The following is a 25,270-nucleotide window of genomic DNA, read 5'->3' as shown; positions in this document are numbered from 1 at the left end:
TAGATTTGTTAATTAGAGATAAAAAACATCCTATATGTTCAGAATTGTGTTCATGTATATAGTTTTTGTCTGAAATACAGAATTTTGCTCTTCACCATATTTAATGAAAACTGCTATAGTGAATGTTTCTTTTCATCATTCTGTGTATTTTGAAAATTCTCCTATTTTTCAGTCTTGAGAATAATTAGTATGTATAGCCAAAGTCCTTTAAAAAAGAGATAAAACATCTTGGAATTAAGTCTTATTTAACTGTTTTTCTGATAAATAAAACATTTACTAGAGGGAATTAATAAATTAGACTGAAAGCACTATTATTATATAATGTACATTTAGTACCCATGGAGTATAGTACAAAGTTTACCTTCATTGAATTGATTTGAGAGTTTTAAATATCCTTTTAAGTTTTTAAGAATTAAGTAGAAAATTAATGGCTTACCAATAAATTTATTTCTAATATACATATATAGAAAATTCACTTAAATTTTGATTCCTGAAAAATTTTAGAATATTATGCCTCAGATTTGACTGTTTTCAAACTTGATTCCTAGTATTCATGAAAATGTGCTTATTGTATTATTGCTGTGAAAACTATACTTTCCTTACCCCAAACTTATAGACAAAATAGCATTTTAAACACCTTACGTTCTGTATGTTTATGAAGCAATAGATCACAAGGGTACTTAATAACATTTGGATATAGAAGTATATCATATTTCATAAAATAGTAAGCAACTTAAACCTATTTGTCACTTTTACAATTCTAAAAGTTTAGCTCCAGAATTATTATGAACAACTTAGGAAGGTCATAGTACTTTGAAGTAGAACTATGATTGATTAGACTAAACTAATTCCAGCACTGTGTTGTGTACTACTTTAATCTTTTTGAAAAGTGAATGAACAGCAGATGGCCTAATAAAGACACTCTGTGTGCTTGCCCAGTATGGATTGGTTCTGAAGGGGCTGGCTCAACACTTTAGAACCCATATATTTGCAATACATCTGTCTTAGTCAAGGCAGATGGCTAAAGGAAAGAGAAACTTCCAAACTTTTGGATATATTCCAGTCTGTGGTGCATATTTGGATGAAATGTTTATAGAACCTGACTTTTACTTTTAAGTTCTTTTTAGAAAAGTATTTTCTCTGATAGTTCTAAATATGTATGTAAATATGATTGTGACTGCATTTTGTGATTATGCTTAATAGAAAGTGTTACATCATCCTGCATGTTTGCTCTGTACATTTCAAATATTTCTAGGGTACTTTGGTCTCTGCATTTTTAATCACTCCTTGGATTAGTAAAATGAAAGAAAATAGAAAAGAATAGCATGTTTACAATTAGTGAATGATGTTTTGAAACATGAAATTATTTTTAAATATTATTTTAAGGCTGGGGTTGTGGCTCAGTGGCAGAGTGCTTGCCTCGCACATGTGAGGCACTGGGTTTGATCCTCAGCACCACATAAAAATAAATAAACAAAATAAATATATTACATCCATCTAGAACTAAAAATATTTTTTAGAATTATTATTTTAGTTAGAATAAATCTGCAGGCAATATATTGCTATCATGTGGAGTTTAAAATGTAAAGTGTTCAAATTTAAAAATTTACTTTTACACCTTGAAAGTTTAATTATTCTATAATCAAAAATACTTATTTATAACGTATCAATATGTAAGAGTACACTGCTGACTTGAGAAAATGGATGAGTGATAGAATGATTTGAATGAGGAATATTTATTTCATGCTCTTAGAACAAAATTCAAAGCAGGTTAAGTTGAAAAAGTATTTAGGGAGCTGTTACATTTTAAGAAATGGATTTTAGAAAATGAACAAAATTTTAGAAACATTTAACATGGCAATTTCTTTAAATTAGCTATATACCTTCTAATGGAATGCATTTATGAAGCAAATTTTTTTTGTGCATTGGTTTTTTGTGTCTTACAGTAATCACAAGCAGTGGCTACAGCCCTAGATCAGCACATCAGTACTCTCCCCAGCTCTATCCTTCCAAGTAAGTGGTCAGTAGATGCAGTTTTGTTAGAACCATTTTCCAGAATTACATTTATTAATTTATATTCACACAATATATCAACTTTAGTTGGCAAGCATTTCTGTACATACATGTAACATAGGCAGCTGGATAGATATTTGGATAGATTAGACATAAAGTATTCTATACATATTAGAAATAGAGACATCAGGGGCTGGGGTTGTGTGGTTCAGCAGTGGAGCACTCGCCTAGAATATACAAGGCCCTGGGTTCGATCCTCAGCACCACATAAAAACGAATAAATAAAATAAAGGTATTGTGTCCAACTACAACTAAAAATTTAAAAAAATTAAAAAAGAAAAAGAGACATCACTTTTATCTGGAAAATGCCCTTCTTTCTGGGTATTTGTGGACTTTGAGCAAGACACGAAACTGAAACTAGAATATGCTATTTTTTTTAATGAAAAATTTTAAATGCTGGGTAGTTTAAAGAAAATATAAAGAATTCACATTTTATCCAAACATCAACACTTCATAATTAATTCCATTATTGGACTATTTTTATTGGATTTCAAGTTATAATAAGCATACTTCTGGAAAAAAATATATATATATGTTTGTTTTTATAACTAGTGGGTCACCATACTAAGGACAATGGTAGATAGTTCAAATTTAACTATATTGGGTATATATCTGAATTTGTTTGAAATCAACCAGATGTGCCTAATTTGGATTCCCAAGACATACATTTTAATATATAATGTGTTATTGTCTGCAACAATAACACATTATATATTAAAGAATATCCTTAAGTATAAGCTGGGGGACTCAATCTCCAGTTGGGAACACAGCATAAAATGTGACATGATAAAGGGAATGGCATACCTTTTCTTTTCAGGAGGACTTCTCCTCCTCCTTTTTTCTAAGATTTCCCATTTACAGTAGTGAATTCTTGGAAGAAATTTTAAATAGAGTTTTGTAATCACTGTATAGCATTAGGTCACTTGTAGTGAATCTGAATCTGCTTGTAAGCATATTAATTAACTGGCCTGTGCTCCCTTTTCCTCATCTACAAATTACTTAGAGTGCTATTTAGCTGTAACAAGACTTTAGATATAATATCTAAACCAAATTTCTCATTTGACAGGTGAGATAGTCATAAGGAGTTTAAATTATTTTTTCTAAGGTGACCAGATTGCTTTGTAGCAGAGCCTGGGCTTCTGACATTCAAACTCTTATTTGCTCCTATATTGTTAAAATTATGTTGTAAATAGAGAGGAGGATTACTTCCTGAATATTGTAGGGTTTCACTGAATCTAAGCTGTCTGAATTAATATGCAGTCTTTGTTGCCACAGTAATGCTATTTTTCTGATATTTAGGCCCTATCCACACATTCTTTCTACACCAGCAGCTCAAACTATGTCTGCCTACGCAGGCCAGACTCAGTATTCGGGGATGCAGCAGCCAGCGGTCTACACAGCCTACTCACAGACAGGACAGCCCTACAGCCTGCCCACCTACGGTATTTCACATCTTATATCTTCTCCTTCTTCAGTTATAAGTGGGTAATCTTGCTGGCTAGTAGTTTTATACTCTGATGTTAAGTTCCAGCTCAAGGAAGGTCATCTTACTAATCAAATGGTTTGTATGTGCACTTTGGTAACAGATTTGGGTGTGATGTTGCCAGCCATCAAGACGGAGAGTGGACTTTCCCAAACTCAGTCCCCATTACAAAGTGGCTGCCTCAGTTACAGCCCAGGGTTTTCAACCCCACAACCAGGCCAGACACCATATTCTTATCAAATGCCAGGTAAGTAGCCACACATAAAGCGTGTGAGGTGAGAACCAATTCTCTGAATGAGACTCTTCAGCTTCAGTCTTAGAAATGTTCAGTCCTAAAGACAGGTTTAAATTTACCCCAGCTCACATGATTTCTTAAGACAAACAAAGAGGCAGAAACATGATGGAAAAAGTTGAATGTACATCGAGAAACATGACTCATACTGAATGTAAATACTTAATTTTAAGCCACATAACATTGGCAGGAAACAGAGTCCAAGCAAAGCAAACTTCCAGCCAGCCACCAGGTCAGGCAGGCACTTGTTTGGCGTCTACTTAAGTGAGGAATTTAAAAGATTCATAGTGCAAACTAGTATTTTCTTTTCAATATTCCTTAATAATGTAGTGCAATTTTGATTGTATGAAAATAAATTAGCACTTTTCTAAGGTCCACCTAACAAGTGATTGTTAAGTGACTGGGGATTTTTGTTCATTCCTTAAATACTTACTACCTATTGGTAGTATAGTTCTTAATAGGACTTTTATATAATTTGTACCCGCCCCAATCATCCATATAGGATCATTTAATTTTTTTTTCAATTTTGGATCCTGTAAAAAATTATGTCTGATCATTGTATAATAGTTGAAGAAACAATTTTAGTGACATGGTAAAAAAAAAAAAAACATTAAAAGTTAGTTCTTCTCTGTCATTTTGTCTGTAGTTTTGATCATAATTTTGGGGCTATATTCATATATTTGAACCAATGGTTACTGACCCTTTACTTAGACATTTTTGGTCAGAATAGCAAATCTCTTTCCACCCAGAATATTAGGTAGAAACAGATTTGCATACACGCTATTGCCACAATGAGTCACAGAGCTTCGTGAGCAATATGATGAAGCATAGAAACATATTCAGTTTTCCCCTGTATAGGTTTATTCAGACCAAGTCAATTGCATTGATTACATAATATATTGCTTGTCAAAACACGTTGATAAAAGAGGTCTTCCACTTCCTGAATAGTCTTTCATTTCATTCCTTGATAAGTACATTCCACAAGAACATATTCAAAAAGAAAATTCTATAATTAATACTTTGCTTGTTTGGGGCCCAGCTGGAAAAAATAATTAAATAAATTTTAAACTTTGTAGTTAAGTTGTAGAAGGCCCTCAAACCTTAGATTCTTAAACTTGTATGAACCTTTTCCAGACTCTGAATCTTAATTCGCACCTCTCATTGTTCTAAAGGGAGACATAAGTATCAGAGACAGGTTGCTGCAAGCATCGGTTCTAAGTGGGGTTTGTATGTTTATTTCCTAATAATCTCACCCAATGTTTAGCTACGTTAGTTTCAGTCTGCAAATGTGGTGGAAATAGTTTGAAAGATCCAAAATTCTGTCTGTCTTGTAGTTTATTCTTTGAGTACTCTGGCTCTTGTAGACACCTCTCCTTGAATGCCAGCTTTATCCTGGTGAGACTGTCCCCATGTTCTCCTGCATAACCCAACAAACCCACATGGCAAGTCTACTAGCCACCATGAAAAGGCTAAGCACATTTTCTTTATGAGTCACCCAACTTCAAATTTCACTGCCTTCATAACCAAATTCAAAATGTGTTTCTCTAACTGAATTCTGTGAAGTGAAATATTTTTATCATTTAACAAGGAAAATTTCTTTGGGGTCTGTATGGAAATTTCATTTTTATTTTATATATAATACTTATATATTTATGGGATACTATGTGATGTTTTGATATATCATTATATAATGTTGAAACCAAAGCAAATAAAGCTTTATCCTCATTTATCATTTATTTGTGATGAAAGGTTTCAGAATCCTTTTTTCTAACTTTTTTGAAATGTATAGTACATTATTATCTACATTAGGATTTTACTAGTGTGCAATAGATACCAGAAATTTTTTCTCCTATTCACCAACATCCCCACCCTTCACACCAGCCTCTTCTTTCCATCCTCTGGTAAGCACTATTCAATTCTTAACTTATATGAGATCAACCCTTTGGATTCTATATATGAATGAGGTCACATGACATTTGTCTTCCTTTGCCTGGCTTATTTCACTTAATATCTTTCAGTTCCATCTGAGTTGTCACAAATGACAGGATGCACCCTATTTTATGATTGAATTGGTATGAAAGTTTTTAAAACAAAATTTGTTCTTCATCTCTAGGTTCTAGTTTTGCACCATCATCTACTATTTATGCAAATAATTCAGTTTCCAATTCAACGAATTTCAGTGGTTCACAACAGGTATAGTAGCTTTTTGTATTTGTTCTTTTTATATCTATTGCAGATTATTGAAGAGAACTTTCAATTATAAGTGTACATCCTCTGTAAATAAAGTTTCTTTATTTAAAATTCATATAGCAACTCAGGACAGTAAAAATTTACCTATTCAGAATTCTTGGGATATGTGCTATTCTGTTTTAGATTTCTTGGTTACTAAATATGAATGCTGCAGTTCTTTCACTCTTTTGGCATGTTTTTAAAACATATTTTGCATACTTTTATCTTAAACTATCCTAAACACAATTTTATTTATCTTAACAAACTGTTATCATGATGAATATTAACTAGTAGATCAAACTATAATCAATCACAGTATTATGCTATAGATGCTAAAACTTTTAAATCTTAAAAAGTAACACTAGTTAATAAACAAAATTCCTCCAGAACTAAGACTGGGTTTTCATTTTTTAAGTATTTAATTCTATAATTTCTTTCAATAAATGTTTGGTTCCCACTTTCCTAATAGTCATAATTTTGACTTTGGTCACTGAGCCTATCTTGAGCCTCCTCCTAATCATATTTTCCTAATGTTTTGAGAGTTTTAAAAATCTAGCTGGTGGAGGGCTGGGAATATAGCTCAGATGGCAGAGTGATTGCCTCATATGCACAAGGCCATGAGTTCACTTCCTAGCACCACAAAAAAAAAGTAAAAATAAAAAAATAAAAATCTAGCTGGTGGGAATGACATGTGGAACAAGAGTGCAGGTTCCTGAAGTAGTAACTTGGCACAGAGATTAACTTGTGATCTGTGCTGATGCTTCAGAATCTATTGTCTTTATTTAGTGATTCTTAACTATGCCCAGAGTAGTTGAGACTGAAGGGTAGCTGGTTTCTGGGCAGACAATGCACTATTTTATTTCAGTGTCATGGCTGAGCTTTCATGTATTTTAAAATATCTTACTGCACAACTGCTTGGATTTTGCATTTACTGAAGGAATTCTATTCATTGCTTTTTTGTGTGGTTTTATTAACATAGAAAAAGGCCAGAAGGAAGTTGGCATTCATTAGAAAGTGTGGTATACTTGGTCAAGTAGCCATCAGAGTCATTGCATATTTTATTTAAAAGCTGAGAATTTTAGATCATTTATTTATTGATACAGCAGACATTTATTAAGCCCATGATGTACATTATATTTTTGACTAAGCATTGAATGTCAATATGTTACCATTATGTACAACTATAATGCACCAATAAAAATATGGAAAAAATACTTAAGTCTTTATTTCATGTTCTCCAAAGGACACAATCTTCGTGAAGAAACAGCAATGAAACAATTTGGATAGAGGGTGGAATATAAAAATAAAATAATAGAAATATGGGTTGGGGATATAGCTCAGTTGGTAGAGTGCTAGCCTTGCATGCACGAGGCCCTGGGTTCAATCCCCAGTACCACCAAAAGAAAAAGAAGAATAGAAATATACACTAGTCAGAGTGATAGTGTAAAGGAAAGACCACTATACTTGGGAGGATTTAAAAAATATTTGTAAATTAGAAGAATATTTATTTGAAAAGTTTTAATCATAAAATAAATGGTGGGAATGACAATTTTGTCTGACAATTTAAGTAGAATGGATGTCATATAAAATATAGTTTGTATTTTGGATCATGGGCTGAGTACCACTTCATCATTTCTGTAGATACTGAGTGTTTCTCAAGTATTAGGAACAGGTCTGAACATTAGGGGACAGTGGCATGGTGGCCAGAATCTATCAGACCTTATCCTTACTTCATGGAATTTACAGCCTACAGACAATAAACCAATGAACACACAAATTAATATGTCCAGAATTAAAAAGCTTGAATGGAGAGAACAATATCCCACTAAAAATAGTAAAAGGAAAATAATTTTGAACAGGGAGGCTTGGTGGACGCCTTCTCTGTGAGAGACACATTTAGGCCAAGGCTCCTGAGAGCCAGGTGAGGAAAGAGGGCACAAGTGTTTCAAGCCAAGAAAGCAGCAAAAACCAGACCCCCAGGGGTGGAAGACTCCATGTGTCACTGAACTCCAGGAGGACTGGAGTTTAGCTGGAGCTGAGGGGAAGGTGGAGACAGCTGGTTTTGAAGAGGTAGGCAGAGGCCTGCTCACAAAGAGCCACAAGGGTTTCAGTTAGGCCTTTGGATCCTTGTCTAAACCCAGTAGGAAGCTATTAAAGGATCATAAGCAGGAGAAGCCTACATCATTATGTAATTTACGTTTTGTGTAATCTGGCTTCCGAGTGTTTGGAGAAAGTAAAAAATTGGAAACAGGAGATAAAGTAGATTAGTGAATAAAATGGGTGGCAATGGGAAATGAAGGATGTGTAGACCAGGGTGACCATATTGGGAATGAAGGAGGCAGAAATCTCAGAGATACACTGGAGCACTTGACACCCTATTCCCCAAAGACCACTGGGAGACTTCCCAGGGTGTACCCAGCTCCTCCTTAGGGTGTCAGTAGCTTATTAGCACACAGTGCCTCACACCCATGCTGGGGTCAAACAACAGGTACCAGTTGCAGCTCTGAAGCTTGTTGGCTGTGTAACCTGGGCACAAATCACATAAGCATTCTGTGCTGTTGTCTTCTTTTTAATATATAACATGGGAATAGTAATAATAACACCACATAGGAGATTGTGAAGATTAGGTGAACAAAGCTATTTAAGCCCTTAGTACAGTAACTGGACACAAAGCCAGCCATACATAAGACTCTGCTCTCTCTTTCTTTGACTCTGGAAAAGTCGGGTTGCTTGGAACTTGTTCAAATATTGATGAGTTTTTTCTTTGGCTCACAGGTAGCTGTGGGGAACATAAGATCCTGCAATTAACAGCCTAGTGGAATTTTAGTTTTTTGACATATTACTTAATCCTTTCTGGTAATACATGTATTTACTTACGCAGAAAATTTCCTTTTTGGGGAGCCACATCCCACATGCATCTATGTTCACTCCAGAACTTGCCTCAACAGGGATCTTGATCCTGACCAAAGGTCTGTCATCACTGATAGCATTTTGGGTTAACACATGGGAGATATATCAAACTCTATCACAATAGCCTCACTCACCATCTTAACATAGAAAAGACTTTTGCGGAATCATTCTTATCATTTTAAGGCTTTTTAAATTTTTTAAAAATAAAAAACAGGGGAGCTGACCCAATGCTTTCATTTTTGTCTGTAAACAAAGGAGAACAACCACAAGTTTGAAAAACCTCACCTCACTGAACCCTTTTAAGTCAAGGCCTCAGATAGCACATGGTATGTGAGAGGCTAGGTTAGAAAAATCCTTCATTCTTTTGATTATTTACTCTGTACCTTCTGCCAAGAAGACAGAATCATCAAGGGCTGCCTGGAAAGGGAATAGAAATCAAGCAAATGCACAGGGCAGTCCGTGGAAGCCAGGTAGGGAGCAGCCACACTCCCCCTGCTGATGGGCTTGGTACTGATTTTATAAATGTGACCTGAGTCTGGCTCCCCTTCTCCTCTTCCAGGGCATAGGTCCTAATGATGTAAATCCTTGGATAAGTGTAATCAGGGAGGCAAAACGAAGCATATGCAAATTTTAGACAGATTAAAATTTGTGTACTAGAACTGGCTTGTAAAAATAATAGGAAGCTCATTACCATGTGCATATATAGGTACAAAATGCTACCAAAGTCATCTCCACACGTGAGGATTAGCTCAATGCTCTAGACTCAGAAACAAATGGAGCCAAAGCTGGTCTTTCAATTGCCATGGTGATCGGGGTTGTTTGGGTTGTTTTGTTTTGTTTTGTTTTTTAAAGAGAGAGAGAGAGAGAGAGAGAGAGAGAGAGAGAGAATTTTAATATTTATTTTTTAGTTTTCGGCTGACACAACATCTTTGTTTGTATGTGGTGCTGAGGATCGAACCCAGGCCACACGCATGCCAGGCCAGCACGCTACCGCTTGAGTCACATCCCCAGCCCTTGTTTGGGGTTTTTTGCTTGTCATTTTTGTTGTTGTTTGGAGCATAATGGATGGTAATTTCTCTTCCAAGCACACACATCTCCATTATTTGTTTCAGGATTATCCGTCCTACACAGCCTTTGGCCAAAACCAGTATGCACAGTATTACTCAGCATCAACCTATGGAGCATACATGACTTCAAATAACACAGCCGACGGCACGTCCTCATCAACCTCCACCTATCAGTTACAGGAATCTCTCCCAGGACTGACTAGCCAACCAGGTACAGATCTTCACCCAAGTGAAATACTGTTAAATGTTTTCTAATAACATGGAGAAAATGGGCTTTTTAAAAATATGCCTGAAAATTCCCAGATAATTGTGATGATATTTAATCTACATTGGCCTCACTGCAAAAAATGAGGCTCTTTTGATATTTCAGAAAACCTTCCTTTTAGATATGGAACTGTTAGGAGATTGGAATTTCAAAGAGACTATGTATGTAGGAATGTGGATATGGGCACATGGACCTTTTGCCAGACTTATTCTTTATTTTGTCAAAAACTTGACAGCAGAGTTATAATATTTTCTTCTTGAGTATAACTGATAATATTTCCTTTCTGCCAGAGAGACTGCCTAGGTCCTTCACTCCTGGTTCATCAGTAACTCCTACAAGTCCACATTTGTAGGATCAGTGGCAGGTAGTTTAACATCTTTGCCTGATGTATGCTATTTGAAATCTATCATCATTCTCATTATATAAAGCTTTACCACCTTCTTATTAGAATCATATTTGCTACATATATTTGACATATCAAAGTATTAAAAGTTAAAGACAAGTTTTAATAGAGATTCAACATAATCTCAAATCAAAATGTCAATAGATATTTTTGGAAGTTATTATAAAGGTGACTTTAAAATTACAAGGAAAGGTAAAGGAACAGAATAATGAAAACAATTTTGAAAAATAAGAATGAAGTTTGAAAACTTGCACTGATTAATTTCAAGATTTACAAGTATAGTAATCAAGAAAGTACAGTATTAGCAAAAGTATAGATTCATAGAGAAATGCAAGTGCAAAGACAATTGAATGAATAATTAGTATCTTTTAGCAAAAGGTACTGGAAAAACTAAATATCAATATGCAAAAGGAAAAAGAATCTCAAATCATAACCCATATGCAAAAAATTAAATTGAATTATAAGCCTTCATATAAAAATTAAAAACTAAAAAAAAAATCTAGAAGAAAAACAAAAGAAATCTTTGTGACCTTGGACAACATAAAGATTTTGTAGATATGACACTGAAAACAATTCATAAAAGAAAAGTTAAACTAGATTTCATCAAACTAAGAAGATCTTTTAGAAAGCCACCACTTCAGAAGGAAAAAGACAAGTCACAGAGAAAAGATTTCCAAAACACATATCTGATAAAGGACCTGTATCCAGAATACATAAAGAACTCTCAAAAAAAAAAAACTTTTGTAAATACTATCAATGTGTTTTAATATTTTTCTGCCTTTAGTTACTTTTAAGACCTAAATTCACCCATGTCTTTTATCTAGATTTGGAAAGAAAGAATATGGGAAAACATGGTCACAAGTCAGCAAATTCTAACTGGACAAATAGGGCCAAGATGATTCAATTCCATTAAACAACTATTTATTGAGTTCCTATTAGGTCCCAGCATTGAGCTAGAAACTTGTACTTAAGCAATGAAAAAAAAAAAAAAAAAAAAAAGCTTTGCCATCTTCTTATTAGAATTAGACTCTGTGCATATCTTTAATGTCCTTTTAACAAGCAAGATAAAAATCAGGCAAATAATTAACAGTGATGTATTAAGAAAGGGAAAATACTGGATTATATTTAAAATATTAACAAGTAAACTAATGTGGACATAAAGAACTAACAATGAAACACACACACACACACACACACACACACACACACACACATATGTTTGCAGTGCTGGGATTGAACTCAGAGCCTCACACATGCTAGGCAAGCATTTTACCACTGAGCCAATGCCCAGCCCTAAACCAATATTTTAATTAACATCCAAACTATGCTTATATCATGAATTGATGGAAGGGCAGCATCATTTCCTGTTAAGAATAGAGTAGTTGTCCCTTATTCATGGTTTTCTTGTTGCAGTTTCAGTAAACTATGATCGACTGCATTCAAAAAATATTAAGTAGAAAATTCCAAAAATAAACATAAGTTTTTAGTAACTTTGATTATAGTCCACTGTTAAAATTGTTCTTACTGCTGTTATCTTACTATGCCTAATTTACAAATTAAACTTTATAATAGGTGTGCATATATAGAAAAAAAAAAAAACAGTATCTATGGGCTTTGGTGCTATCCTTGGTTTGAGGAATCCTTGGAATATCCTGGAACCTATACCCTGCAACTGAGGGGAGACCACTATATCTTCACTAACCTTGGACCCAGTGAAAAATAATCTAGAAAGTTTAGTTTGTGTTTGTTGCCCTGCATTTCAGTTTCTTTCCCCCTTTAGATTCCTTTTAGATTCTCCATCCTTTGAGCACACAGCCCCTTTCAGTTCCTGGTTCTTGTCCCTCCAAGGCTTCCTGTTTAGGTTTTCCACCCAGCGTCAGCCCCCCTAAGCATTTGCCCCCCATGGAGGATCAGGCCTAGGGTCAGGCCAGCAAAGAACCCAGAGTGCACAATTTAGGGAGGCACAGCTTCTCAGATCTTAACTCTTATGCCCTAGGTGTCTCACTAGTTAGTCCCAGCCTTAATCACATGTCCCAAAACTGCCCTGCTCCTCTTTGAGCAAATATTTACATTTCATCAAGGATCTTGCCATAAAAACAGTGATCTCAGAATCCTTGCTTCACGAGTGGTGGAGATGCTGTAGATAGGGAGGCTTGTCATACTCTCATCACATTGGAACGATTTTTCTCCATGGTGAATGCGCAGGCAGAACAAATGAGGGGACTCTGCTGACACAGAACCACAGCAGTGTTTGTCATCGGAGTGTCAGAGACTGAATGACAGACAGGACCATAGGGTGTTTTGAAGTTACTAGACTACAGTTACCATGAATGGAAACTGTATGCTCAGAGACGGAATGTGCCGCATGGTGCTTGGGTCCAAGGTTGATTTTGCTATAGTTTCCATGTAATCACAGCAGGGTTTCTGTGCAGGAAACACATGGATGGTGACTTTCCATTTGCTAAATAACACTCCATATTCAGAAAAGTAGTTTTATTCATGGTACAGGTGCTACCTGCAGGCAGGGAGATATTCTGAGTGGGGACTTCTAATGCGGCACACCTACGTGTGCATTCTCATGTTTGCTATAAAGTTCTACCATTTCTTCAGGCTTCCAGTGGCTGCTAATGCCAACAAATATGGATTAGCATAATTTTCATGTTTCATCAGACTTTTAGTTGAATTTAAAGAAGAATGTATTTCTACTTGTAACTACATTGTTCTCTCAACCAAAATCATAACACACATGTCTGAATTTTTAAGGAATTCTGTGATCTCTGACCTTTACTCATGCCTATTGAGATCTGGCATGCCTCCAAAAAGCAAGCAAGTTTATAACTATGAATTTGTTTTTATTAATGATGAAATCTGATGGATTCAGTTCAAGGGCAGGAAAAGAATTTCCCATTAACTGATTCTGCATTTTGGACTTATAGCAGAGACCTAACAATTAAGTCCACAATTTTTCATAGAACATTTCACTGTTTTCCATCTTTAAAACAGAAACATTCCCTATGTTCAATAAGAGACAGCTGGTTGTTCAGATATAGAGATAAACCTAATGAAATAAAGTTGGATCTAAATATCCAAAGCTTACAAGGGGCAGTTATTCATTATTGTACTGATTATGGGATAATTATTCAATCATGTAGAAAAGCCCTGGGCAGTTGGTAATGACTGATGTTATTTGGAAATTGCAAATAGCATTCAGTTATTTATTTTACCCTATTAGGTAGTTTGACAATGGATTTAAGAAACACTACTGTGCTGATTAAGAACAGACATTTTAGTTCATTATCATTATGAAGACCTGTCTTTGGCTTTAACACAAAGTTTATCTAGGGTAAAATGATTTGCATGCAGGATGTTTTGAGAATGGATCAGCAAGTGAAGATGAAAGATTTTTACAGTTATTTTTATTAAATATTTTAATCTTCTTTAAAGTTAAGTGTGGTTAGTACTTTGTAGCAGTATTATCCTTTACCCTAAAACTACGATACACATTACAGTACATTAGCTAACTGAACAAGTGCTCCAGAAATGTCAAGGAGATAGTAAATCACTTCCCTCTCTGAGGCCAGCTTCTCAGGCAGAGGATAGACTACAATGAGCTTTGCCAAATTACATTTTCCCCTCTTGAAGTATCCCATGCCCTTGTACAGTGACCTGAGTAAAAACAGACACTAGAGCTAACAGCTCTAGTCACTTTAGTCTCTCTTTAAAAAAAAAAAAATAGAACCAACAAATGTTTAATGATCATCAGTTAAGCCCAAGTTTCTAGTTTTACTCTTTATCAGGAGATAGAGGTCCATACTGTCTCACCTGGATGGGCTCTGGAGGAGAAGATACCCACCTGCCCTCCACAGGAAGTACTTTTTCACTTCAGTGAAGTCCTTTCAGTGAATTTCTTGGTCCTTTCTTTCTCACACAGCAATAATGACTTTTTTATTTAATTGCTTTAAATGACAAATTTTAATATATGTGCCATGTAAAACATGTTGTTTTGAAATATGCATGTATAGGGAAATAACTAAATCAAGCTAATGTATTTGTGACCTCACATACATCATTTTTGTGGTAATAACACTTAAAAGTCATTATCTTAGCAATTTTCAAAAAATATACATTATTGTCAACATGGTCACTGTGTTGTACGATACCATCTCTTCAACTTGTCCTTCCAAGTTAACTGAAATTTTGTATACTTTAACTGACATCTTCCCAATCCCTGGCCCCAGCCTCACAGCACATGGTAACCACCATTCTATTCCATTTCTGAGACTAAACTTTTGCACTCTACATGTGAGTGAGGTCATGCAATATTTATCTTTCTGTGCCTGATTTATTTTGCTTAACATAATAACCTCCATATTGTTGCAAGCAACAGAGTTTCTTTCTCTTTTAAGGTTGAATAATACTCTGCAGTGTAAATGGACCACATTTTCTTTTTTCCTTCACCTTTTGAAGGAACCTTGGGTTGATAGCATATCTTAGCTATTCTCAACAGTGCTTCAGTGACCATGGGAATGCAGGTATCTCCTTTACATAGTGATTTCACTTCCTTTGGATGTACACCCAGGGATGGGATTGCCGAATCATTTGGTAATTCTACGTTTAACTCTTTGAGGACCTTCCATGCTCTTTTCCATAATGGGGGTCTTCACTACATTCAACAGTTGCAAGTGTTCCCTTTTCTCTACATCCTCTCCAACACTTATTATCTTTTTGATAATAGACATCCTAACAGGTGATATCTCATTGTAATTTATTTGAATTTCTGTCATTATTGTTGAACATTTTTTCATCTTCCTGTTGCCCATCTGCAGGTTTTCTTTTAAGACATATCGACTGAGATCCTTTGCCCATGTTTTAATGAGGTTATTTGTTCTCTTACTACTGAGTTGTTTGAGTTCCTTATATTCCTTATATGTTTTGAATACTAACCACTTACCAGATGTATGCTTTCCAATATTTTTGCTCATTCTGATCAATTGTTAGATTATTTCTTGATCTGTAGAAGCAGGCATAGATTTGACCTTTTTGTAACCTGGAAAATATATGGCAATTTGGGGGAAGCCTCATGATTGAAGCAGAAGTTCTGAAGTCACATCAACATTGTAAAATACAAGCTAATTAATTTTGGTAATTTAATTAAATTTCACATGTCTCCAGTCTATCCCTAAATGACAACAATGAAGGACTTAATTCACTTTGTTGGAGTGAGTTTAAATCATGTGCATACATACACACTACAATGAAAAGCTCTGACAAATCAATAAGAAAAGCAAGAACAACCCATTTTTTAAAATGGGCAAGAGCTTTAACAATTATCAAAAGAAAATATAAAATGGACAAGAAACATATAGCAAAAATGTTCTCCATCATTACACATCAAGAAAATGCTAATTAAACTGACAGTGCAATACTACCATGCATTCACAATGACTAAACTAAAGAAGACTAACCATATCAAGTATTGTCATGGATGTGAAGCAACTGGAACTCTTGTTGTTGGTAGGAGAGCAAGTTAATACCCTCACTTTGGAAAAAGGTTGCTGTTTACTAAAGATGCACATATGCTTATCCTCTAACCCAGTAATCACCCTGTGAGGTATAGATACTCAAGAAGAATGAGTGCTTATATCCACAAAAGCATGTACAAGAGTGCAAATGACAGCTTTCTTCATAATAGCCTAACACTGACACTAACCCAAATGTCCCTCAATAGGAGGGATAAAATTTAATATATGTACTTGATGAAGTTCTAGCCACATGAAGGAAAGAAAAAAGAGTTGTTCTAGGTCTTATATGGATAAAGTCAAAGACATTATTAGCAATGAAAATTTCTTTAAAAAAAAAGAATGCATGACACTTTCTAAGTGTTTAATAAATTTAGAACTATTTTTCATGGTTTGCTTTTAAAGCTGTACTTTATTCCCATCAAAACATTTCTGTCCACATTTTTTTCATATTCTTAGAGCATTTTTAAGACCCTTTAGTAACTTGCAAAGTATAAATGGGAATGAATTCTTCTGCATATGAAAACTCAAGATACTTCTTATGACCACATCTTTTCCCTTCACAACTGTGGCAGTTACTGAATCCCAGATTCAAATAGCCCTGTTGTTCCTGCTAAATTTCTTCTTTATTGACCCACTCTACAATTGACTTCCCATAACTGATGGCAATAATTGAGATTTTGTAAGTTTCTGTTCTTTTAGCTCTTGTACTGTGGGAAGAACAAAGCTGCCTATGGTATATAACACTTAGAAATTGATTTATCATGAATATCAAGACAGGTTTTATGGACTATTATCCAAAAAATTTTAAAAGCTTACTTAAGAAGAGAATATCAATTTGCCTCATCATTTTATTTAAATGAGAACATTCAATTTGTGGAATATAGTAACCTTAGGAAAGGTTAAAAAATAATTTAAAATATTTTATGTAATTTTATTAAAAGTTGATGTGTTTTCAAATAACTGAAGCCTCATTTAACACATGCAAAAGTAAGCTGAAACATAATTTACTACAAAATAGGGCTATATTTAACCCTACAACTAAAAAACTTTAACAGAGAAACATATACCATGAACTTACAATATTTTAAAACCAAATAATATTTGTAAACATATTTTTTTGTGTAAACATATTTTTTGATCCTGTCCTGACATGCACAATATTTCCCTAGAAAATGTTATAATCAAAAGAAATAAGATACTGGCTATGTAAAAACTGCTGTTTCTCAGAAAAAATAATAGTGCCGAAGGGATTGGTGACTGGGATGTATGTAGCCCAGTGATAGCACATTTGCCTAGGATGCCCTGGGTTTGGTACCAGTACTGATAAAAAGGAAAGAAAAAAAAATAATGTATATAAGTATGCCTGGTTTGTTCAGATTTATTTATTTAGATTAATTTCTGCTTGGCTGCCTTGAGAATTCTTTTACTTTAATTTAATGATAAAGCATGATAGCCATAACATCTTTATGTTTAAAAATGTGCAATTTAAACTTAATGTAATTTGCAATCTGATTCTCCTAGAAAGTTTTATTTTATACATATGATTTAAATCAAATTAAACATAAATCTGATTTTCCCTCAGTAGTGCAAAAAAGTAGCTACTATTATCGGTACTTTAATGTACAATGAAACAGATTCAGAGAGATTGAAATTCTTGAAGTTATAGATTAAGACTGGCTCCTTTCTCATGGTGGCCTCAGTTTATCTTAAGAACCTCTAACAGTTTTTCACTGTTCATGAGGTACCCTCCACCTGCTAAGATATATTGTCACTAGCTTTAGATATGTCAGAATTTTAGGTATTTGTGAGAGATACAGACACCAGCTAGATAAGAAGTCTGAACCTTAGGATATGGCTGGATAGAGGTATAAACTTGATCACAGGTGATTCAATACAGGTTCATTAATACATAAGAGGGTAAAGTCACCCAGACTATGGAGTGAAAAGGATGATAATCATAAAAATGGATCTCTTCAATACCAGCTTATAAGGAATGGCAGGATGGCAGTCCATATCTCCTAGACAGAGAAGGGCTGGTGTTTAGGGTTTAGGTGAACTGAAGCTAGCTTTTGATAAATCAGATACATGGAGTGGAAACAATGTGTTGTCTGATACTTTAGCCACTGGCCACTCATGGCTATTGAACACTTAGAATGTGGCTTACCATAGTTTAAGATATACTATACGTATAAAATATGTACAAGATTTTAAAGATTCAGTATGAAAATGAGAATGGAAAACATGTCATTGATCATTTTTTATATTGATTACATGCTGAAATGATATTTTGCATATTCTGAGTTAATAATGTGAGTCAATTTTATATCTTTTTACTTTTTTAAAAGAGAGAGTAAGAGAGGGAGAGAGAGAGAGAGAGAGAGAGAGAGAGAGAGAGAGATAATTTTTTTAATATTTATTTTTTAGTTATCGGGGACACAACATCTTTGTTTTGTATGTGGTGCTGAGGATCGAACCCGGGCCGCACGCATGCCAGATGAGCGCACTACTGCTTGAGCCACATCCCCAGCCCTCTTTTTATTTTTTTAATGTGGCTGCTAGAAAATGTTTTTAGTCAGCTTTTTCACTGCTGTGACAAAAAGACATAACCAGAACAATTATTTATTGTTTATTTTGCAGCTTATAGTTTCAGAGGACTTGGTCTATAGTTAGCCAACTCCATTCTTTGTGGCTTGAGGTGAGACAGAACATCGTACAGAAGTGTGTGGCACAGGAAAGTAGCTCAGAACAGGACACCAGGAAGCAAAGAGAGAGCTCTGCTCAACAAGGACAGATACAGATTCCACAAAGACAGCCTCCAGGGTCCCACCTCCTTCAGCCACACGCTTCCTGCCTACAGTTAGCATCCAGTTAATCCCTATCATGACACTCAATCCCTAATTGGGTTTAAACTCTCATAACACAATCATTTCACCTCTAAACTTTCTTGCATTGTATCATTCATGAGCTTTTGTGGGATACCTCATATTTAGATCATAACAAATATAAAATTATGTGTGCAGTCATATCTGTGGCTTGCATTTATTTCTATTTCATGGAGCTGGTATATTATTCTTCTAAGAAGTTTCATTTAAATGAGAAGATAGCAGAGAGTATCAAGATGGAAATGCAAGGTCAAGAGAAAGGACTTCTAAATTTGTCAGTGGACCACAGAGAAGCTTGAAGGAAAGATGAAAAAGGGTTTTTGATTAACCAGGCATGATTCCCTAAGAGGTGGAGCTAGGGAGTCCCCTTTGGATAGGATTGATCTAGAAGGCATCCTCTGTACTGTGACCAAAAAGAACATGAGGATAGAGGGCTGGGGTTGTGGCTCAGTGATAGAGTGCTTGCCTCGTACATGCAAGGTGCTGGGTTCAATCCTCAGCACCACATATAAATAAATAAATAAATAAATAAATAAATAAATAAATAAATAAATAAATAAATAAAATAAAGGTATTGTGTCCAACTACAACTAAAAAATATTAAAAAAGAAAAAGAATATGAGGATAGAGCTAAATATAGATAAATATGTAGGTGAAGGCACAGAGAGAAAGTTGAAGATGTGATGTATAAAAAGTATTTGGGTTTAATAGATCATATAAATTAAAACAGAAGGGATCTGTATGACCTGTAAAAACTTTGACTCAATTAGAATTTTTGGGTTTGGGATTATAATAATTCTTTTCTTTTTCTTTTTGTCACAAGATTTCTATTATACAGAAATTTGTTAAGATAATTAATACTGGAGGCCCATACCTGGTCTAAATATGAAGTGCTCTTCTTGATACAGGTTATGTTTTTGCAGGAGAGTTTGATACTGTGCAAAGCCCCTCCACACCTATCAAAGATCTTGATGACCGAACATGCAGGAGTTCTGGGTCTAAGTCCAGAGGCAGAGGCAGGAAAAACAACCCTTCCCCACCTCCCGACAGTGACCTGGAGGTATGCCTGCTGATTCTTCAAGAGTGCAGTCTGTTGCTCTATTTTAGTGATTGATGGATTCTCTAGCTTACTCTTCCATTAAATTTCAGAATTAAAGTAAAAAAGACATATCATGAACTGAGTAGATCTGCTTTGTCACAGGCATTTTACAACTCTAAGTTCTGAAATTTCATATTGAATGACCATTATAATAGTAAAATGAAAAGCAATAACAACTCAAAAGTAATAGTACTTTACAAATTCTAAGGCCTGAGATAATCACATCTTTCTATTCAAATTGGCAAAAACAAACAGAAATTTTTAAAAATAAAGCCATTTTGTGGGACCATTTCCTAAGAACATTATGTTTGGTAGGATTAAAGTAATGAAAGACTTATACATATGGGTTAAAATATTTTAAAACATAAAATAACCTGTTTGGAAAAGAAAGATCATCCCAAAATAGGAAAATGTCATTCATTTGACTTATGGGTTTAAATTGTCATAGCTGAGAAAATTTAAACTATGTAATTTTCTCATTTAAGAGCCCTTTTGAGATTCATGTATGCTAAGCAGGTTGTTTTTTTTATTAAAAGACATCAAGAAAAACTACTATTATTCGTAATGTTACTTCTTATACAAACTCCTACTTCAATTGAGAAAAAATTTAATTTCCGGATTTACTATACCTCCACATAAAAGATGATTCTTTTACCTGAACAATAGCAGCAAATTTAAATGCCTTCAAGAACCTAGAAGGTAATATTAGTGATGAGACTGGGGAGCCCAGCAGACCCTGGAAGAGGAGAGCATTGGTTCGTTGCAGGGGACCTGCCATTTCTGCAGTGTGGGAGTATCAGCCAGCCTGGCCCTAATCTCAAGTTTCTCTGTTACAGTCAAAACTCTGAAGCTTGATGAAATCTCTTAATTCTGAAATGGTGATAAATAATTTCAAACCTTTTCAAACTCTGCAGGTTAGACAACATATTCATTGACCTAATCTAACTCAACAGTCTACACTTTGCATTTTCTGTTTAGAGGTTACTCACAGATTATTTTAAATATTTTTAAAACCCAATTCTTTATATGTAAATTGCAAAATTCCACGAATCCATGAGGTCTAAAACTTCAAAGTATATATAGAAGTTAAGGACACTTCTATTATAAAGTCTGAATGTGTCTTTTTTTTTTTGGTATTAATTACCAGTGGAAGAGTTTGAATGAATTTATGCAGTTTAGATCATCAGATATTAAGCTTATTATCACTTATATTACTCATGTTTTTCTGGATTTACAGGAGTTAGAGTTTTCAAATGAAAAATAATAATGGAATAAAAAATTTTCTGTAAAACAATATCAAGATTATACCTGACAATGTAGGGAGATGTTTTCTACTTATGTAGAGGTTTCTGTTTCCTTTAAACTTTGTGATTTTTTGATATTGATTTTTTTTCCCCTCAGCGTGTGTTTGTCTGGGATTTGGATGAAACCATAATTGTTTTTCATTCACTGCTCACAGGGTCTTACGCACAGAAGTACGGCAAGGTAAGGAATCAAGAACTACTGTACTTGTTAAAAGAAAATGCTAGAATGAATATCCATACACCTATTTGTATCTCATATTTATTTTTATTACCTGTTTCATAATGAACATATTTCACAAATGTATTTTCTTAGCTCTAACTAGTACTTGTTCTTAACTAGTACTTGTTCTTAGCTCTACTGTACTTGTTAGAACTTATTTTATTCAAAAATCAAAGGTCACTTAAAAGTACTGTTAAGTGCTTTTATTGCAAGCTGTCAGATCTTCCCTTAGTTATCTATTTCCAGTGGCTTACAGGACTTTAACATGAACTGACACATTTCATGAAGCTAATGAGAAATTGGATGCCCTCTTCGTTCTTCATAATGACTTTCAGCTTTTTACAACAAAACCAAGTTTCTTACTCTTACACAACTATTTGAAAAATCAGGAATCAAAATAGACTTTTAAACGTTTGAAAACCATGTCTTATTCCCTACTAAGATAACTTGAAGAAATTGAACAAATTTGTTGTACCTGTTACTATAGGATGCTATTTTGAAACAAGCAGTCCTTATTTTTTTGTCTGACAGTTTTTGGATTGATGAATGAAAGAATGTTTCTGTACCTTGAATATGCACCTGAACCTGAGAGATAACACCCCCTCAGGTTACTCATAGTCAGCGACAGACAGAGGATCTCTTTGCTTCCCTGCCTTTCTCCCCTGCTGTTGTTTTCCTAGACAGCTTCTTATAACGTAGTGTTATTCACTGTGTGAGTGCTGTTCCCAAGACTGACGCAGCAGCAAGAGGCCTATCAACTGGAAACAAATTTTTAGGCCATTACTGTTGAAGACCTTTACAATTTAGGATTCATGATCTAACCAGAATGGATTGAGAACAAGCTGGTCTGCTTTTGACTACTGTACTTAAAGTTAGATAGAACTTGGTTCCTTTACACATCACACCTACACAAGCATCTTACTCTTTTTAGCAACACACTAGTTGATAATGAGTGTCTCAGGCCAGCTCAACATGTGTTTTTTAGCAGTTATGTTAAGAATTGTCTTCTAGACAAACAGTGATCAATTTCATTGAAACTTCTTCCTCAATTGTGCTTTGGGCGAATCTATATTACCATGTTTTGGGTGTAGGTAATGGATGTTTCTAAACAGATACAAAAAGTAACAACCATTTCTAAATGAACTTTTAGGCCCTTGTCACAATTGTCATCTAAAGCATTCATCTCTAAAGTAAGATGAATGCATGTGCATTAGATACACAAGACTGTCAACTTGGATAAGTAAAGAGAATACTAGAATGAATATCCACACACCTATTTGTATCTCATATTTATTTTTATTACCTGTTTCATAATGGACATACTTCACAAATGCATTTTCTTAGCTCTAACTAGTATAACAAATCGCCCACAGATTGGGTGGCTTAAACAGAAAACAATAATTTCTCACAGTTTTGGAGGCTGAGAAGGCCAAGATCAAGGTGTCAGCAGATTTGATTCTGGTGGGGGCCTGCTTCCTGGCTTCACAATGGCTATCTTCTTGCTCTGTAACCTGATATGGTGGAGAGCAGAGAAATAAAAAGCAAGGACTTTTGTCTTTTTATAAGGACATCTGTCTCATTCATGAGGTGTCTACCTTCGTAACCCAATTATTTCCCAAAGGCTCATCCTCCCGATATCAGCACAGTGGAAGTTAAGATTTCAACACACAAATTTGGGGAGGTCACAAAGATTCAGTCTATGGAATACCCATGTGTATTAGCCATTTTTCCATTACTGTGACAAAAATTCCTGAGATGATCAAGTTGTAAGAAGAGGAAAGGTTTATTTTAGTTCTCAGTTTCAGAGGTTTCAGTCCATGGTCACTTGGCTTCATTGCCTTTGACCTGTGGTGAAGCAACACATCAGGGCAGGGAGTAAGCATGTGGTAGAGCAAGCTGCTCATCTCGTGGCAGTTGGGAAGCAAAGAGAGAAGAAAAAAAGGGGTGAAGGTCCCAATATCACTTTTGAGGGCATGTCCCCAATAGCCTAACTTTTTCCCACTGGGCACCACCTCCTAGAGGTTCCACCACCACCTCTCAACAGTGTCACAGGCTGTCTGGCGACCAAGCTTTAACTTGTAGGCCTTTGAGGAGCACTTATCTAAACCATAGCACTACACATGAGTATCATTACAATATATGAATATAATGTGTAAGTAAATTATACAAATTTGGGGTACACACACTCCAAATACTATTACTTATGGAGTATACAATTTAAAATGTTTTCAGAAAAATAATCTCAAGGATTTCTTCTGAAATAGCATTGGCTTATAGGAAATAGCCAGTAAGACTTATTGAATTCGTTGCAATATTTTTGTACAGCTAAGTTTCATATTAAGACAAGTGTTTAAAATAAATAATCTACCTTGAATACATGCTCTAAATAAAGGTCTTCTCAAAATAGTCACCATTTGGGGCTATACCTAGATGTCCATGTTGTTCCCCTTATGCCAAGTCAGGGATGGAGATCATATTTTTTAATAACCTTTAAAATTTGAACATATTTTCTTACATCAAATCTCCTTTCTTTGGGGGGAATTTTTATCTACAAAAATAATATCATTTGGACTCAACACAATGAATACAGAGCATGGTAAAAACGTCATTATATATGTTTGCTTTATTTTTTTTTGCTATAGAGCGGTGAAGCTGCTTTTCCCAGCTGACTCATAAACTGGCTTTCGGAACAATTCCAAAAGCAAAGTTCTCAGACTTCTCCCAGTAGTGGTACATCACTTACATTAACCTGTCCCCTCCCTGGATGACCACCTGGCTATGCAATCCACATGCCCATGTTTCATTATTTCAAAGTGTTGTCTAGAAAATTTATTCAAATCCAAAATAGGAACATTCTCCATGCTTCCAGAAGTTTAAAAAAAAAAAAAAGAAAAGAAAAGAAAAGACAAACCAGCAGTAATACCTAAAGAGCAGAGCAAGGTGAGGGGGAAGAATGGAGCTAACCACTATTTACTGCTGGTGACGTTCCACACAGTGGGTGTCACACAGTGGCAAGGGCTAGGTTGTTCTCCCTCTCTGTAGATAGGAAACATACTCAGAAAGGTCACTAAATGGGCACATGGCTGCACAGCCAGCCAGTGACACAGATGAGTCCTAGGACCCTGGACTTCTTGACTCCAGAGAAAAGCTATGTTCTTCCCGCTATAACACACCATGTGGCATAGACAATTTATCCACCAGGAATGCAATATATAAAGAGCATTTCCCAGAATCAGTAAAAATAGCAACATACCATGCAGATGGTATGTGAGTTCTTCTTTTAATTGTACTAATTTTAATTACCTTTGCTCAGACTCTGAGATTCTTTCCCATTAAGAGGTAAAGCTAAAGACATGTTGTATGAAATAGAGTGTAGCAGATAGCAATAGTGCTCTTCTAATAGTGCCCTATTAGAAGAGAACTTCACGTTCACCATGTGTGTTGGCCTCTGGCATTTCAGAGGCAATGGTGGTAATTAAGGGCCAGGGCTTTTGAGTTGGATGAACTAAATTGGAAAATTT

The 25,270-nt window shown here is 35.0% G+C and overlaps 1 protein-coding gene across 14 annotated transcripts in view; it reads left to right on the top strand.

Moving 5' to 3' along the window:
* The window catches only part of EYA4 (EYA transcriptional coactivator and phosphatase 4), a 273,585-nt gene that overhangs the window by 215,387 nt on the left and 32,928 nt on the right, over positions 1 to 25,270 (top strand). For 5 of the 14 annotated variants that reach the window (XM_081296065.1, XM_081296063.1, XM_081296072.1 and 2 more), the window contains 7 exons: positions 1,947 to 2,013; positions 3,373 to 3,515; positions 3,660 to 3,803; positions 5,962 to 6,041; positions 10,100 to 10,265; positions 20,050 to 20,186; positions 21,627 to 21,710. In XM_081296065.1, coding sequence (XP_081152191.1) covers positions 1,947 to 2,013; positions 3,373 to 3,515; positions 3,660 to 3,803; positions 5,962 to 6,041; positions 10,100 to 10,265; positions 20,050 to 20,186; positions 21,627 to 21,710 — 821 coding nt within the window. Of the gene's footprint in view, positions 1 to 1,946; positions 2,014 to 3,372; positions 3,516 to 3,659; positions 3,804 to 5,961; positions 6,042 to 10,099; positions 10,284 to 20,034; positions 20,187 to 21,626; positions 21,711 to 25,270 lie in introns of all 14 variants that reach the window. The other 9 variants (XM_081296073.1, XM_081296060.1, XM_081296067.1 and 6 more) reach the window with 2 other exon arrangements.

The sequence above is a fragment of the Spermophilus citellus genome (assembly GCF_964194105.1).
Source record: "Spermophilus citellus genome assembly, chromosome: 5".
Classification (NCBI taxonomy): domain Eukaryota; kingdom Metazoa; phylum Chordata; class Mammalia; order Rodentia; family Sciuridae; genus Spermophilus; species Spermophilus citellus.
Note: the sequence above shows the minus strand (reverse complement) of the source record. Positions and strands in the feature narration are given on the sequence as shown.